The sequence below is a fragment of the Drosophila grimshawi genome, unplaced genomic scaffold (genome assembly GCF_018153295.1).
Source record: "Drosophila grimshawi isolate 15287-2541.00 unplaced genomic scaffold, ASM1815329v1 contig_311, whole genome shotgun sequence".
Classification (NCBI taxonomy): domain Eukaryota; kingdom Metazoa; phylum Arthropoda; class Insecta; order Diptera; family Drosophilidae; genus Drosophila; species Drosophila grimshawi.
Window position 1 is genome coordinate 11,320,211 of NW_025063098.1, and position 17,547 is coordinate 11,337,757.

Below are 17,547 nucleotides of genomic sequence, written 5' to 3' on the forward strand. Positions count from 1 at the left end.
AATGTTGAAGTGACCAATGCATTGCATAATCAGCTCATAATGAGATCATTTGCATGTTTGGGCAAGGGTCGGTGAGCTGGTCTGGGGCTATTTGGTGTTAATTAAAAATGTTATGGCTGGCAAAGTGCTTCTTTCATCGTTGTAGAGGCGTTACTTATTCGTACTCGCTTTGCAACTTAATTATAATAATGAAAATTCAGATTTATTCACAAAACAGTGAAACGTAAATAGTTTTCAGTGTGTTCTTAAGAAACTAGATTTAAAATTTGTATATTGTAGATAGATAAACTTAATATAATCTACTTATTTTAGTTATTTAAAGTCGTCAACCTGACAAAATTTGACATTGGATATTCGCCAAAATTAAAAACAAAGTATATAACTGATGTTGGGTTAATTTAAGCAAGTGATTAATGAAATATGCACAGCTCAAAAAAGCCAAAGCGATATGCTCTATTTAGACATAGCTGGGAAAGCAACTTTGGGTTAACTAAACTTGCTTGAATTTTTGGGTAATTTAAAAAAAACTGATGGAATCAAAATAAAAGTAGATATACCAATAAGCAAATTTATCAAAAATGAATCGATAGACAAAATATAGTCTAAAGTAAATACACTCTAGTCACAGATTGAGATATTTAAAAGAAAAAAAGTTTCCCAGGCAAACGATGGCACCATTTCCAATCTCAATTCGAGACCCATTCAATAATATTCCCGTTCGCTGAGCAGCGGCGCACTCATTGATAACTTCGAACACAAATATTATCATTGTAAATGCGCCGCCTCACGGTGGGGCGTTAATATCATGCTGTGCCACCGTTCTCGTCGTGCTTGGACTTGGGGACTGAAAGGCACAGTTTCATATTTGATTGGGTGAGCGAGCGATGGAGGGAGCGAGGGAGAAGGGGGAGGAGCGAGTAGGTTAAACAAATGCGTGCAATCAGCGCAGGCGGCGCTCGGTCCATTAGGCCAGATATAAAGCTTAATTGCCGGGCCGACAACGCACAGCGGGCTAGCAGTGTGACCAGGCCGTGATTATAATGTGTTCTTGTTGGCTTCGCCTGCCCGACCCTTGCCAAATGATTTGATTACGTTTTGATTAACGCATTGCACTTTCCGCAGCGGCACGTTTTGCATGCTGCATGCACCATCACCACCTGTGGCTACCTGCAGTCGCATCAGGGCTAATTAATAAAGAGACCAGGGCGCCAGCAACGGCATAGGCCACGTCGTCGTCGTCGTCGTCATCGTCGGCATTGGCGTCGGCGTCGGCATCAGCGTGGGCTACATTGTAATTATATACGCGTAATTAATTGCGGAGACAATCGATTTGACATTCGAGATAAAAATGCTTGGCTGCCGTAGAAATTTGCATTCATATGGAAAAACATTTATCAATGCAGACATGCATATCTGTAAATACTTATACAAATATAATAAACGAGCTTACAATTGAATAATGTATTTCACATCCAGCTAATAAAACGTCAAATTCTGCCTATATTATAATTGCTAACTAATTTTGCATAAGCGGAACAGATGAGCACTGACAGTTACATGCCCTGTTGTGAATGTTTACATGCCATTAAATAATTGTAAGTATGAATATTTAAAATAAAGATAAAAGAAAAATCAATAGTATGTATAAAGTACACTTGAATCGAAAATTTATACTTTGTGTAAATCAAATTTCAGGTTCTGGGCATAATAAATGACAGTTTTATTAAATGGAAATGCTACTGTAAAAAATTCAAATGAATTTTGCTTATCAGCGACAAGGTGGCAAATAATAATTTAATTTATTTATTGAGCGCATGCCAATGCACACAATCATTAAAATAATATATATACATATATATTTATATATATTTGCGTCTGTATTCATCTGTTAGCAAACTGGCAAATAAATCAAGAAAGCGAAATTTGGACATGTTGCAATTTCGATGCTGCTGCCAGCGACGCGTTATTTCCATTTGTAATTAAATTAATTGGGGTTTAATTCAGCGCGATAAGAACAGCAAGCAGCAACAAAGATTAACGCTCACATATTGTCAACAACAAATAAATACAGTAAAAAAGAAGCGTACAGCTAAGTTGATGGGCTGCGTCTGTTATTGAACCCGTCTGACACTCGACAAATCGCATAGAAATAAAAATTACAATTTGATAATCACTCAATTCTCGGCAGCAGCATCTGTTGTCTCGGCTTAGCCTCCATTTAGTCATTTGCCAATGATCGGCGGTCAGAGTAAACAAGAGTACGCATACGCCATGTGCGCCGACCGCATCGATCATTCCCTCCTCAGGCCCTCGCCTGATTAATTAAATATTAATTGATCGCTGATAGGCACACGTTGGCGCTTTTACATTTCGCACTTGAGTGTCTGATTGTGAAACGCAAACGATTGAATAGTCAAACAGTCAAGCAATCGCGGCAAACAAAATAAGTACTCATGAAATATAATTTCGATGAACATTTGTGTTTGGCGGTCAAGTCAATTGATCACTATCTGTCGTCAGGCAGACTTGAATATAAATTTTGAAATCAGAAACATGTATGAATCATATTTTTGCATATATGCTGGAATTCTGAATAGCGCACATGAACGTCACAATTTTTATATATTTTTCAAATTCTCGGCAAGTAGTTCAGCAAATATATAAATATAATTCTTAACAGAATTTCTCAGAATTGCTCGGGAAGCGCAGAAAATCCCCAGGCAATTGACGAGATAATCTCAAAGTTCGTCAATGCAAATAAGTATGTATGCCAAATTTGAGAAATGTGGACAGTTAACGTACAGTGAGAAATGACAACTTGACATTTAATTAGAATTACAACTGATAGTTAATCAGTGTCAATCAGCACTGTCGATATTCCGCGAAGTGAAAGCGAATCGGGACTGACATGATAGACTTTAGTTGACTAATATGTCTTCTATTGAATCAAGTACGAAATTTTTTCAGTTATTCTATGCAACACTTCCCGAAATATATATGTATATTATTCCTGTTTGCTTTCAATCTGAGTGCTGAACTTAATAATATTCAGCATTTGCTTGCAAATTGATCTTAATTCAAATTTTAATCCATTGAATCGTCATAAAATCGGTTTCCTATGGAAGTTGTAGAAAATTTAATCAGATATTCACATTTACTTTTGAAGGCAGTATTGTACATGTTCATTCATATAAGTTGAAAATATTAATCAGATGCATTTAATATAGCCTTCATTCCAATTGTTGTCCATTAAATCCTAATCAAATCAGTTTTCTATAGAAGTTGTATAAAATCTAATCAGATATTCAAATTTAATTGTGCGAGCATCATTGTGCAAGATAATTCATATATACATATGTATATACATATAAGTAAATAGACGAACTGAGCTGAATCGTCAGAGCTCATCTTGAAAACAATTACATTAACCTGTACAAGGTCAAAAATAGACACTTACATATGATTGGGAGAGAGAAAGAATATATAATAATCTCTTTCCATTTTTGTGTGCTGTAAAATGAATCAAAAACAAAGTCTATTTAAATCATTCGTATAATTATATATTTTCCACTGATTTTTTTTTTTTTTGTTTGTTTTGGTTTTTTCTGGGGATTTTGTTTTATGATTTAAGTGTAAACAACTACAGAGGATTAACACTATATGGTAGTATTTCGTATGAATGTATGAGCTATGTATATAGGGCTGCGTATTATTATTTAATGTATAATTAACGGTATAGTTTATAGCTGTTTAGTTAAGTTTCTTACAAGTATTTTTTAAATACATACATGATCTTTTAACTAGACTTATTATGCAAAAGTACAAGACAATCAAATATCATTAACGGCAAAAGCTTACGTTGATTTTGTTTGTCTTTTGTTGTATATTTATTGACTTGAGTTTTACAAATAAATTATTCATGAAGTTCTCCATTTTAGTTTTGATTTATTTTCAATATTTTCGAAAGTCTATATATTACAGTTTATATTTAACAAACAGCAAATACTTCTAAACGCAAATTGGCTCTTAAGAATTCATGATTAGGTTACTCTCTAGATTTATGTACAATTAGGAAACATTTTCGCTTGCTTTTTTTTAGGTTTCTTTTTATTTTAGATATTTACAGATTTTGGATTACGAATCTAAGCAGAACTAGCTCTCTTTCCGTCTCTCTCTATCTCATCCTCTCTATGCTTACAGTATTTACAGAGTGCATTTTACAAAAAACATTTGGAAGTATCGTAAATAAAATGCGCTAACATCACAGCAAAATTTTGGGGTTTTTATTATTCTTCGTTTTCTGAAGCGAGCACGACTTTTTGTGGGCTATGCTGGCGGCTGGGCGTGGCTCAGTTATTTGGTTGTCATTCTGGCTGCTGGCTGCTTGTGTGGCTGGTGCAACAACAACAACGATCTGTTGGTGCAACCAACCAACTTGGCCGCCACTTATCCCAGATGCATCAGGCTCGGATGAAAGTAGCCGGCCATCGCCCATTGTGCACCAGGAGCACCCCGTCCCAGCGCCGCCATTTTGATCTTCTCGATTTCCGCTTCCTGCAGCCGCTTGGCCTTGGCGCGCCGATTTTGAAACCAAATCTTCACCTGCGTCTCGGTGAGTCGCAGCGACGAAGAGAATTCGGCACGCTCCGCTATGCTCAGGTATTGCTTCTCCCGAAACTTCTTCTCCAGCGACAGCAGCTGCTGTGTAGTGAAGGGGGTGCGCGGCTTGCGGTTCGGTTTATGTTTGCGCAGATTGCATTTGATGCGAGGCGGCTCATTGGCATCTGCAAGATACAGAGAGAGGGAGAGATAATGTTGATTAGTTCGATGTAATTCAGAGAGAGAGAGTGCGTGTGTTGATTAGCTAGTCAGTTTTGAAACTGGGCCAATTAAAATCAAAGATTTCCATACAATTGCAGCGCCATTGAATGAGTTGCTGTCAACTGGCAGCGTCCACTGTCCTTGGCCTTGTCATGGCTAAAAGCGGCAGCCACAACAACGACGACAGCAACACGGCAACGGCAATGGCAACGTCTACAGCCAAACGGTAATTACTCCTTTAAGTGGCCAATAAATTTGCTGTCTAAACTATTTGTCAGACAAAGCAGCAGTCGCAGTCGCAGCCGCAGCCGCAGCCGCTGCGACGGGAAATGCAATGTCCCCAGTTCGAGTTCGAGTTCGATTCTCTCTCTCGGTGCTGGCTGCAAAACAATTTTAATTTGGGCATTTTGTTTTGGCAAAGACAAAGACCGAACCGAGAACGCGGCTGGGCAGCAGAAAGCCAACAAAAACGAAAAAAAAAAAAAAACGTGCATGCCTTATAAAGCAGCCGCATGAAGCTGTAGCTGTAGTTGCAGATAAAGCTGGCGCTGCCTGCTGCGGTGTGCAGTGCAAGTTAGGGGCAAGCTGGCTGCAGCTGCTCCACCATCGTGCGCCTGTGGCATTCGCTTGGAGTGTTGTTAATGAAAGTAATGAGCTTGCCATTGAGCCCTGCCAGCACCAAACCACAAAGATGCAAATGGCATTTTAAAGATGCATCCCCGGGTCAGCATTGACTATATATATATATACATATATATATATATATATATATATATTCGTCGTCGGACAGGACAGAAGCGAGTGAAGGCGCAGGCACGCGTAATTTATGGAGCATTTTGTTTTGCTGACTGAAAGGGAGACAGGAATCAAAATAAAGGCCCATGCAAATGATATGCAACGCTTTAATTTTATGCATAATTACACAAATTGAAATTGTTGAGTGACAAACCGAAAATTGCCGTTGCTGTTTGCATTGTAATTACATTTTATGCATTGATGGCAGCCAGCGCAAATGAGGCATTAAACAACAACAACAACAACAGCAGCAGAGACTATAACAGGCTGAGACCAGATGGGCCACAACTCCAAATAATAATTGAGAGAGAACTCCACATACATGTATGTATATAGAGAAGATTCCCAGCCCCAGACAACCAGTCTGCCACATACCAAACAATTTCGTTGTTCGTTTCACACACAAACACACACTTTGAGTCGCGTTAATGTTATCAATAAACAAATAAATGTCAAATTCTGTTTGTCCGTAAAAAAGAACAGCGCTGCTCGAAACATGTGTCTAAATCTTGTACAGAGTCCAACTCTGTTTTGTCATAATAAAACTAATAATGCCAACTCGCGGACTCTCTGCGTTGTTGCATCTGCAGCAGCAATGGCAACAGCAACAGCAACAGCAACATCAACAGACAGTGGGACTGATCAGCTCATTAAGTAATTAGTGTGACATGTCAAAGTTATGTTAATGCGCTCCAAGCTCGATCGTACAGATTGGGGCCCGCCTTATCTTTTGGCTGCTGCTACGAGAATATTATTGTATGCATATAAAATTTCATTTATTTGTTTGTGCTGTTTGACTGCAGTCTCGTGAAATCGTTTTGTATGGCCTAACAAGGTGAAACGAAATCAAAAAAAAATAAAAAAAAATTAAATAAACCTCAATAATATTGATAATCATTGTTGTGGCGACCACGATGATGATGTTGCTCTTGCCGAAGATGCGCCTCAGCAGCACCGAGAAATTTGTTACAGACTTGCAGACGCGGCCTGCATGCATCTATAAATATGCATAAATACACAAACACACATCTCTGATATTTGTACATATGTACATATTTTGAATATTTTCAGATTCTCTTTTAGTGGTAGGTAGTATATGCATGTGTATATTTATATTTATTTTTATTATTTTGTATTATTGCTGTTGTTGTCGCTCTTGTTGTGATGCCCATAAATTAGTTGCCAAATTAGCATATAAACGATGCGGTCAAGTTTTACAGCTTTTGGCTGCCTTTGTCACATGCCTTTCGGGGCTAGTATCATTATTTGTATACATCTCTGATTCTGATTTTATTTTTTATTTATTTTATGCTTGTCTTTCTTTTTTTTTGTGTTGTGTGTTTTTGGGCATCATTATTTTGACAATACACAAAATGTTTCTATTAGCCACAGGGCATCAATAATTACCACAAAATGATTCGCAAAAGTACTAAATATATACGTTGCTACATTGCTGAAACTCTTTTGCGCTTTGCATTTATTTGAAAATTAATTGCTCATTTGTCGCTAAATTGTTCGAATGGGGTTTCAGTTTCCATTGCAGACCAAAGAGCAAAAAAAAAAAAAAACTATAGCAAGTGGCATTGCTTGAGCTGCCCCTCGCACCACACCGGACACGTTGCCCGCAACACGGATCAACTATAAAACCAATAGCTTGGCCCGCCGCCTGTTGCACAAATAACCTGCAACAGATCCAACTTCGACAGACTGAACAGATCCAGAGATGGAGTATGGCAGCAAGGGAGGCAGGGAGGTAGACGAAGACGGCCACGCACGTTCAAACCAGAGTGCGAGACTTGTTTTCGCCTTTTTGCGCTTTTATAGGCATTGTTGTTGCCATTGTTGTTGCTGCTGCTTGCTGCTGCTTGCTGCTCGCTGCTTGCTGGTTGTTACTGTGGCAATACGTCGCCAGCATCGCCATCGCCATTGCCAGTGCAAATACATGCCACAAACGCCAATTGTGACATTTAGCCTATGTTTGTAATGGATTTTCAATTAATTTGAGTTCTCCGGTGTGTTGTAGACGACGACATATAAGACTCGATCAACAACAGCAACAACAGCAGCGACAGCAACAACACAAACAAGCAGCAATTGTGAAATTTACGCGTATCGAACGCTCAGCAATCGACCATAGAGGCCTCTATCGGCATATTCGTATTGCCTTTTGCCTACGTCTATGCCTATCTATGCCTAGAGGCCTATGGGCTACACAAAAAAAAAAAAACAACAACAACACCAACAAAAACAAAGACAACAACAACGATACGACGGACAAGCAATGGTGACAACGTTGGATTGATTTGCGCTGCAAATTGCAGGCAATTAATTCTTCATTAAAGCATTTTCGCATAGCCAAATAGGCAGCAGGCACCAATCGGGCAATCGCGCAGGTGACACAGGTGGGGTATACTTAATGCAAAGGGTGGCTGATGGGGCGGGGGGTTGGAGGGTGGGGGGGAGTTGGAGAGGGGAACAGTCTACGTTGCTCTTTTTTTTGTAGTGAAAAACATTTCGCAATCGATTGGAGCAGAAAACGGTGGCGAACGTTTGACTAATGCAATTACACGCTTACGGTCAAGCGAGCTGTGCTATGGGGACTCCATGCCAGTCCGGGTGCTGATTGGGACGGTCTGATTTTCTAATGAGGGCTTTTAATTAGCACCAAATACGTAGATAAATTGGGTGCGCAATGTAACCAATTCAAGCTATAAATATGCCTGTGTGTGCGATCACATAATCTGCGATCAGCGAATTTGCAAAAATATAAAATGATTGGGATATCAGTTAAATATGAAAACACATCTACATATTTTGTGTATATATGGAACTGTATTGAATGGATGAGCTAGTTAAAGTACATAAGGCTTAATATAAATTAAGTAAACACCATGAACTTGAATGCTAAGAATAAATCATAACAAATTAAAGTAAATAAAAGGAAAATTCGACTAAAATGTTACTAGGATGTTATAAGTATAATGGACTGGATATGATGGAGAAATCATTGATTACGACACCAAAATTGAACACATTTGGTATATGCATATGAGGAACTTTAGCGAATGGATGATATGATGATGAACAGATAATAATGTAAATTGAGTGGCCAATAATGACTCGTCACAGGAGCAACAAATACTGGTCGAAAGCATAAGAAAGTAAAGTAAATATAAGAGAATTTCAACTGACATGTAACTAGAATATTACCCATACAAGAAGTCAAGAGAATGAATAAAAATTAATAACTTAAAGACACACACAAACTATAGAGCAAACCATGAAATGTGACCATGGAGGATATGTAACTTTTACTGCTCGTTACTTTGCCGTTTTAATGCACTTGAGTGCGTATACTAAATATGTAGGCCTGATTACTGGCCAAAGTGTTCGAGGCGTTCATGAGAACCGGCCCATTAGAGCCTATTAATTAGCAAAGAGCGTGTTAAAACCGGCTGCCATAGATAAGTTTTGCACTCTTGGCAAACTGGGGGCGCGATCAGTGGACAAATCTTGTCGCATTGCATGTTGCCCAGTTGCCCAGTTGCTCGGGTTGCTCGGGTTGTCCGGTTGGAAATTGGAATGTTTGCAGTGGCAATGAAGTGCATATTTTAATCACCAATGGCTGCCTCTGTGCAAGATAAGCGAACGATAACGTGGCCAAAGGGGGAGCCAAGAAAGACGAGCGAGCAAATCATGTGTGGGTTGGGCATGCAGCTTCAGCTTTAGGTGGCTGTTGCCCACCTGCTAACAAGTTTAAGTGCGTCAGAGCTCTCTTTTAATTACCCAGCAGTAAGCACACACACACACACACACGGAGGCACACAGATAGCTACAGACTGTGCCTCAAATTAGTTGAACTACCAATTGTCTACAAACATTTAGCAAATGTTTGCCGTTGTCTTAATGTGCATACATACGAACAAATGTTGCAAGTTGGCAACACCTTGTGGCACATATGCAAGTCATTGGCAACAACACTATCCACTTCAACACCTCGCCCCCATCTGCTGCTCCCCCCTTAGCTGCTGTTGCTTTTGTCTGCCTGGTAATTTAATGCAAATAAATTTTATTTACCAAAACATACATCAAAATGTCTGCGCCAGCACACCTCAGCAGAGCAACCCCCCCTGCCAACCTCTCCCCTCACTTACATGTATTGCATGCAGCTATGTTGTGTGTGTCTGTGTATGTGTGTGTGTGAGTGTGTGTGTGTGTGTGTTTGTATTTAGTACAGCTTATGCACGTTAGATGGCGTGCAGAATGCAAATATTATTTTAGCTTTTGGCTTTTGGCGTCTTCGCTTGGGGCCTGCCTTTTTGGCGAATGGTGTTAAAACGCATGCAACTTCCCTCGCCTGCCCCCGGGCTTACCCCCTCCTCCCTACACAAAACCCATCCGATTACTCGCCCAGCAGCCGTCGGCTGTCGCCGTCTGTCAACGTTTAAATTGCTGCCTGGCTGCAAATACGAAAAATAAAATTGCGTGCTTAGGTGGGCGTAGCTGACATGCCACACCTACCCAGTCTACCCAGTCTGCAAGTTGGTGTTGTTGTTGTGCCTCACTCTCACTCTCTCTCTCTCTCTGCCTCTCTCTATCTCGCTCACACACATTCTCACATTCTCTGTCTCTGTCGAGTGCTGCGTGTGTTTGCATTTGCTGCTTCTGTTGTGTTTGCATTGTATTATATTTATGCAATGACTCCCAAGTTGTTGCTCGTTTGTTCAGCTTGAAAATTAATTTCTGTAATGGCTGCCAAGAATTGCAGCTGCATTAGTTGGCCACCCCTCCCCCTCCCCCTCAACCCCCTCCCCACTCACCCTTTACGTGCAACTCTGCCTTCATTTTTTTTATCGCATCGCGAGTTGGTTATTCCATAAGGAACGTGACGTGCCTGCGCTTTGCAAATTAGTTAAATTATAGAAAGCCTCGTCGCTGGGCATTTTAACTGCATGTTCAATGCAAATCAAATTGCATACTCTTTAGGCCATAAAGCCACGAAGAGCAGGCTGAGCAGTCACGAGGGAGCAGCGCAGAGCAGAGTAGAGAAAACTGAGGGCCACACAAATGCAAAGTGCAAACTTCAGCTGTGTGTATTCTTTTGTGTTCTTGTGTGTTCCCTAATCGCAGACCATTTAAGATGCCCAGGCCTTGTGGTATTTTCATCTAATTGAATGGGCCATGAAACATGAAACTAGCGCCGCTGATAAGGCCCAGTTAAGAGCTACCGTTTTTAGACACAGGCCTACTCACAGATACACTAAAGACGCAGGCACAGATGCATGGCAGCAACAGCTACAGTAACTGCCACAGATACATTGCCGAGAGGCACTAAGTACCTAACACTTGACATAATGGGGCAATCGATAGCGGCACAGGTCACACGAAGACAAACACAATAATTGAGGGATAAGGGAGGAAGAGAGAGAGAGAGAGAGAGAGAGACAGTGAGAGGACACACAAAAAGACAGCAACCTGCTGCGCTAATGAGACCTACTGTGGATGATGGGTCCAAAAGAAGAAAAAAAAACACAGCTGCCAAAATGAAATGAAATAAAGTTGTATGCCACAAACTCAAGTGGCAATGTGTACGTGTGTGTGTCTGTGTGTGTGTGTAGCTGCAGTTGACAGCAAATGACAAAATAAGCGGCAAATGTTTGAAATAATTGTTGTTGCTGCTGCTGTTGTCGCCTGTCAGCTGAAAGACAATTTGAATTGGCTATTTAGAGGAGCTAATCAAGCTATATAACTTATGATTGAAGCAGAAGATTTAAAGAGATAAGATTTAAACATCGACAATATTTTATTTTGTTATTAAATATTATTCATCTCTTTGTTAGTATGAAAATGCAAATTAAATTCACATTTTTAATATCTTTGATAATTACTCGAATTTATTATTCGCATTTCGATAACAAATCAGAAGATGAAATTGGCTCTTTTAAAAATAAATAAAAAGTATTATAATTATTTTCCATATATATTATTTATGATTATTATTAACGATTGCTATGGTTAATTTTTAACTGCTTGCAAAACAGATGTTGAGCAATCTAAAAAATGCATTTAATTATTTGGTTAATTTACTCTAATGATTTCTAATGACGGCTTCATAACTTTAAACTCGTTTTCTTTCTTCGCAGCTCTTCGCTGGCATAGGCAACTGCTTTCATATGTTAATTGCTTATGAAGTCATTTTAGAAAAAGGAAAACCAATATGTGTATATGTGGAAAAACTGAATGTGGCGCCTCACCTGGGCGTCTGCCTGTTGACAGCTTTATAAAACAATGCACCACAGCAGCAGCAGCAGCAGGCAAGGCAACAACAAGTATAAAAACAGGCCAGCTTGTTGTTGTTATTGTTTTTGCCGGGCGGAAATGCAAAGTTCGCGATAGGTTTTTTGCCCTAAACGGGTAAAGTTCACATGTCTGTCAGCCGTCGGCAGTTTTTTGTCCTGGACGGCAGACTGCAGCAAGGTGTGACCAACGGCTTTGTTTGTTGCAATAGCTGCAAGTGTTGGCCTGCTCACTTTTTGTTTGTTTGATGCCGGAAAATGCAAGAAAAGTGTGAACTGTGCATGCAGATACTAATCGCGACAGAGAGAGTCGCCGCCAGACTCGCTTCAATTAGTCTGGTCAGTCAGTTCAGTTAGATATATACTAGGGCCTACTTATTTCAACTGGGGGGCTGACATAGACCGGAAAACACAAAAAAAAAAAAAAAAAAGCAACGAACAAGTACAGCAACAAAAACGCCAATGCAATGAATAAGCAGACGCGCCAATTGAGTTAAATCAAAACCGACGCGACACCAAAGACAGCAACAGCAACAACAACAATTGATAATAATAATAATAATAATAATGCTGTGGATGATGATGCGAGTAAATGGTTGGCGCAATCAAGAACGATTCATTGTTTTATTTAAAGCGACGGAGTAATTGCCACGCACTTTGACTACTGCAACGGCAGACAGGGCAGCAGGGACAAACCCTGGGGAGGCGCAGAGTAGGGGCCAGCTGCAGCACCCGCAGCCTCAATGGCCATTTGGTGGCAGCCATTGTCGTGGCATGTATTTGCCGTTGTTGCCAATTAAGGCGCGGGGCAGCTTAATTCAATTAAACTATGAAAACACACACACACAAACAAACAATCAGACAAAATGGAGTTGGCAGACCATGAAATACGAATCAATGGAATATTGCATTTGTTGATATCTTTATGGGTTTTGTATATAGAATCGATATTGTTCTGAAATGTTTGAAATATGCACATTTATCTCTTTTTCTTATAAAAGATAATATGGAATCGATATAAAATAGCTCAAACACTAATGTAATTTGTAAAATGTACTGATCAATTCTAAGCAGTTATTAGATAAACTACCAAGGCTAATCTCGCGTCCAAAAACGGATTATTTTTTGTTGCATTTTTCTCGAAAAAGAAAAACTGTCACTTAGCCATTACGATAAAGTCTCTGACCAAGCGTAATTTAGAAAGGATTTGGCACCTGCCCCTAGACATATTTTATTAGCAACCAGGCAAATCCCATATATAATTAATTAATTATATTATAATTTTTCTTTTTTTTAGAATCTTTTTTCTCTGTTCTCTCAATTGTAAGCAGAAGTTGTAGCTTATCTCGTTTTATAACCTCATCTTTTATTTAATTAAGTTTTTAGTACATTTTTTACATTTGCGATATGCACCCAAACAAAAACAATCGTTAAACAACTATACAAATAATTATTTGTTTACACATGTGTTTAATTTTTACTAGGTGTGAAAACGGCTTCATTTTCATTTTCATTTTTGTTTTCCTATTGACGACATTTTTTCAGATTAAATACCAATTATTTCCGATTTTTAGAATGCCCAATGTTAATGGATTGTTCAAGAACGTTTTAATAGATTTGATAGTTAAAATGCAGTCGACACTTACCTCCACCAAATCCTTGACCTGGAAACAGACCCGGCGGCCCAAACGGTGGCATTTGTCGAGCGCCCGGCCATGGAACGCCACCGCCCATGCCGCCCCAGGCGACTGCGGCGGCGGCGAGGGCACTGAATGGCGTTGGTCTGATGGGCACATGGCCACTGGCTGCCAGCGCCGCTGGCGAGAGGATTGTGGCTGGCATTTGGCCTGCTCCTGCACCGGAGCCAGGTGGTCCGCAATGGGAGCCCTCGAGGGATTTACTGCTGCTGTCGAGGCCATCGGGTGTGGATCGCGGCGAATCGTCAGCATTCATGTCCTCGATGTCCACAATGGAATCGTCGTCCTCATCATGTTCCCCATCATGATCGTGTAGCATATCCTCGTCGTACTCCAGCTCTGAATCCGTATGACTGCTGCCGCCCAGCGGCGAGTGCCTCTCATTTTTGGCGGGCGTTGAGCTGCCGCCAGCTCCATGTGCGACCGGCGTTGAACTGGGCGTCGAGCTGGCTGAAGCGGAGGCGGGTGGCGAACTGGCCCGTGCGTCCGCCTGAGCCTGGGCCTGGGCCTGACGCAGTTGCGCCATTGCTAGCTGTTGCTGTTGTTGCTGGTGTTGCTGTTGCTGCTGCTGCTGCTGGTGCTGATGCTGGGCGTGCGCTGCGGCTGCCGCATGAGCGGCATGCAGCAAGTGGGCGTGATGCGCAACAGCGGCGGGATGAAATGCATGCGTAGGCGGCACAGTTGGCGGTGCTGCTACCACCAGCGACGGTGGCGGCGGTGTGCCCGCTGCACTGCTCTGCGAGATGGGCGATGTGGCGGCGGAACTGGACAGATTCGTCGGTCCATCGCTGTTAGTGTTCGGGGTGCGCGGTCGTGTGTCCGCCAGCAGTGACGCAACACTAAAGTTACTCAGCCTGGAGCTGCTCTTGTGCAGATGATGCGGTGCAGGATGCACTGCAGCCAAGTGCAAAGCCTGCTGCTGCTGTTGCTGCTGCTGCTGCTGTTGTTGCTGGTGCTGTTGGTGTTGGGCCAGCAGGTGTTGCTGGTGTGCCAGCAGCAGTGCCGACGGCGATGTTGGACTCGCCAACGGATGAAGAGCACCCGTTCCGGCGGCAGCCGCAGCAGCAGCCGCAACAGCCACCGACGTCAGACTGCTGTTGCTGATACTGTTGCTGATGTTGTTGTTGCTGCTGTTGTTGCTGCTGCTGTTGCTGCTGCTGTTGTTGTTGTTGCCGGCGCTGTTGCTGAGCGCTGTGGTTGGCGGCACCGTCGGGCTGGTCATCGTTTGGCGCAGGCCAGTCACTGTCATACTCCTGCTCCTATTCGTCGTCGTCGTGCTCCTGGTCGTTGCTGCTGCTGCTGCTACGCTCGTTGCTGCTGCTGTTGCGGTGTTGCTAGACAGCTTTAACATAAAGCCAGCGAAACTTTTCTCTCTTGGATTTCCTTCAAAAGTTGAATGTTGTTGTTGTTGTTGTTGTTGCTCTTGCTTTCCTTAGTTGTGGTTTTTATTGAAACATTGCACTGGCGCGAGTTCAAATTGGCACTTGACTTGACTTTCAGTAGAAAAATATACATATGTGTTGTTAATTTGTTTTGATTATCTTTTAATTAATTCGCTCGTTCATCATCACTCTACACACACACACGCGTACACGATCACATACACGCGCACGTACACGCACACATATACGTATAGACAACGCACGCACGCGGCCTGCTCGAATTTGCTTGCTAAATGTGAGACGTTCAATTCACGCTGCGGCTCTGAGACTCGAGAGAGAGACACGTCCTCTTGAGATCACGTCTGTTCTACAACTGAACGCAGACAGCGGCGCAGTCACTTCTCTGCTGCTGCTCGTACTCACACGCACACAAGCACACACACACACACACATTGGCTGGTGGTGGTGGCTGTTAAACCGGCCTGTCGCTCTCTCGCTTGCGCTCGCTGCTCATGCGTTTGCCGCGACACCATTTTTATTGGCCTAACTGTTTCGGTTATGCTCTCTCGCACAGCGATTATTTATTTCGTTTTTTTTTTCTTATTTACCTCTTGCTGGGTTTGCTTGCGCCGCCTTCTTTTCTACCGCTGTTCATTTCCAGTGTGGTGAGTTTTGTTTTATGTTGCGCAAGCGAGACGGCAACATTGCAACAGTTGCTGCCTTTGGCTGTCTCGCTCGCACGCCTAATTATTATTGAATAATTCAATCTTCAAAGCGTTTTTGCTGCGCGTATTAGCATTTTATAACAAGCAGCAGCAGCAACATCAGCAGCAGCAGCCACCGCAACCGTCGCTTGCCCATTTCCACATTGGATTTTTTTCTGTCTCTGCTGCTCTTTCTCTTCCCCTGTTAAGCGCCGTCCCGCTCTGACACGTCACAGCTTCCACATTCATGACTTCATTTGCCTGCCGCTTGCCGCTTCTTATTAAATTCTGCTGTCAACGTAATTGGCGGCAGCGTCGTCGTCGTCGCGCTGTCTGCTTACGTTTCGGAGTCTCCACAGAGCTCGCCAGCTTAGCGCAAGGGAACATTTAATTGGTGCTCCAGGTTGGGGCGCACGCGGCGTATGGGCAATCTTTTAATAAATGTAGCATCGCTGCAATGAAGCATACATAAATATAACCATCTATATAAATATACATAAATACATATATACGTACATAAATAATAAACAATAAGCCCATCATTATGATGAAAAGCGAATGCGAATTCATTGACGACGGCATCTTATCACAAAGCTGCAATCTCTGGCAGGAAATTATGTTTTTTTATGCCTGCCCAAAAAAAATTCTTTTGCTGTCTGCCCCAGAAAAAATAAAAAAAGAATAAAATAAATGCAATTTATGTCCATGGCGCACACACCTCAAAGATAAACCATAAAATTCTTATCGCTAAGCATAAATCGAGTAGCCAGCATGGCAAATCAATCACACGTAAATCTCAAATATGCAGCATCCCGAAATAAACAGCAGCAAATTCTACTCACTCTGCCTCCCCCTCCCAGGCCCCGCATCCGCCACAGAAGGCGACAACAAAAGGTTGGCCAGGATAAGCCAAACTTTGGGGTTCATTATATAGTATATTTCATAAATGGCATAAAAGGCATCTTTCTCTCTCTCTCTCTCTCTCTCTCTTTCGCGCTCTGCCTCTCTCTCTCTCTCTCTCTCTCTCTTGTTTGCTTTGTATCCTGCTCCTTTGTTGGAATTTTTGTGTCTCCGTCTCTCTCTGGTTATAATTTTACTTTACAAATTAATCTCATTTTAAGGATTATTGTGTGAAAATTGTTGGCTCCGAAGTTTTACCAGCCATTGTTGCTTCGCTTTCATGTTTGGGCGAAGGGATTTGCTGGGGGAAGGGGGTAGTCCAGCAAGGGTTGTCTCCAAGGCGCTGTTTGGGGATTGTAAATGCTGCTGTGGGTATATTTAATGAAGCTGCTGCTTCGGCGAATAATCAACTCAATTAGAGCAGCTGAATAAAGCAGTTAACTCTTTGAACTTCCCATTGGAAGTATTATGAAGGATCTTTATACGATGTTCATCCATAAAAATAAATAGAAATATTTTATTGCCAATTAGCAAAGTGTCTACAAAAGTAATAATTTTCTAAAAAGATCATTTAATTTTCTCTGATTAGCTCAACTAATAAATTAAGATAAAATTTAAATTAACAAAATGCCAACTAATTGAAATGTGAAATTTTATTAGCGTAAAATAAACACACTATTTAACTAAACAAGAATTTGTCATTTATATTTTGTTATGTGCAAATCTTGAACATGTGTCGTATAAATAAAATTTAACTTGGTAATTCCAAGATCTTTGAAGATTTGTGACAGCATCTAATGTGGCTATTTATAAAAGTTAAAATTCAAAAATGCCAAGATATTTAGTTGCCGATACATATATTTTTAAGTGTATATATATATATATATATATATATATATATGAAAATATGTATCTATATACTTTGTGGCACCTCCATTTACATTATCAAACA

At 41.2% G+C, this 17,547-nt stretch overlaps 1 protein-coding gene across 1 annotated transcript; it reads right to left on the minus strand.

The window, feature by feature from the left end:
• Positions 1-3,574: 3,574 nt before the first annotated feature.
• LOC6563170 (muscle segmentation homeobox) lies at positions 3,575-15,370 on the minus strand. Its single transcript, XM_001989590.2, has 2 exons — positions 13,559-15,370; positions 3,575-4,784 (listed from the first exon to the last, which is right to left on the minus strand). The coding sequence occupies exons 1-2, from the start codon at positions 14,958-14,960 to the stop codon at positions 4,447-4,449; spliced, it is 1,740 nt and encodes a 579-aa protein (XP_001989626.2). The 5' UTR covers positions 14,961-15,370; the 3' UTR covers positions 3,575-4,446.
• Between the last annotated feature and the right edge of the window lie 2,177 nt (positions 15,371-17,547).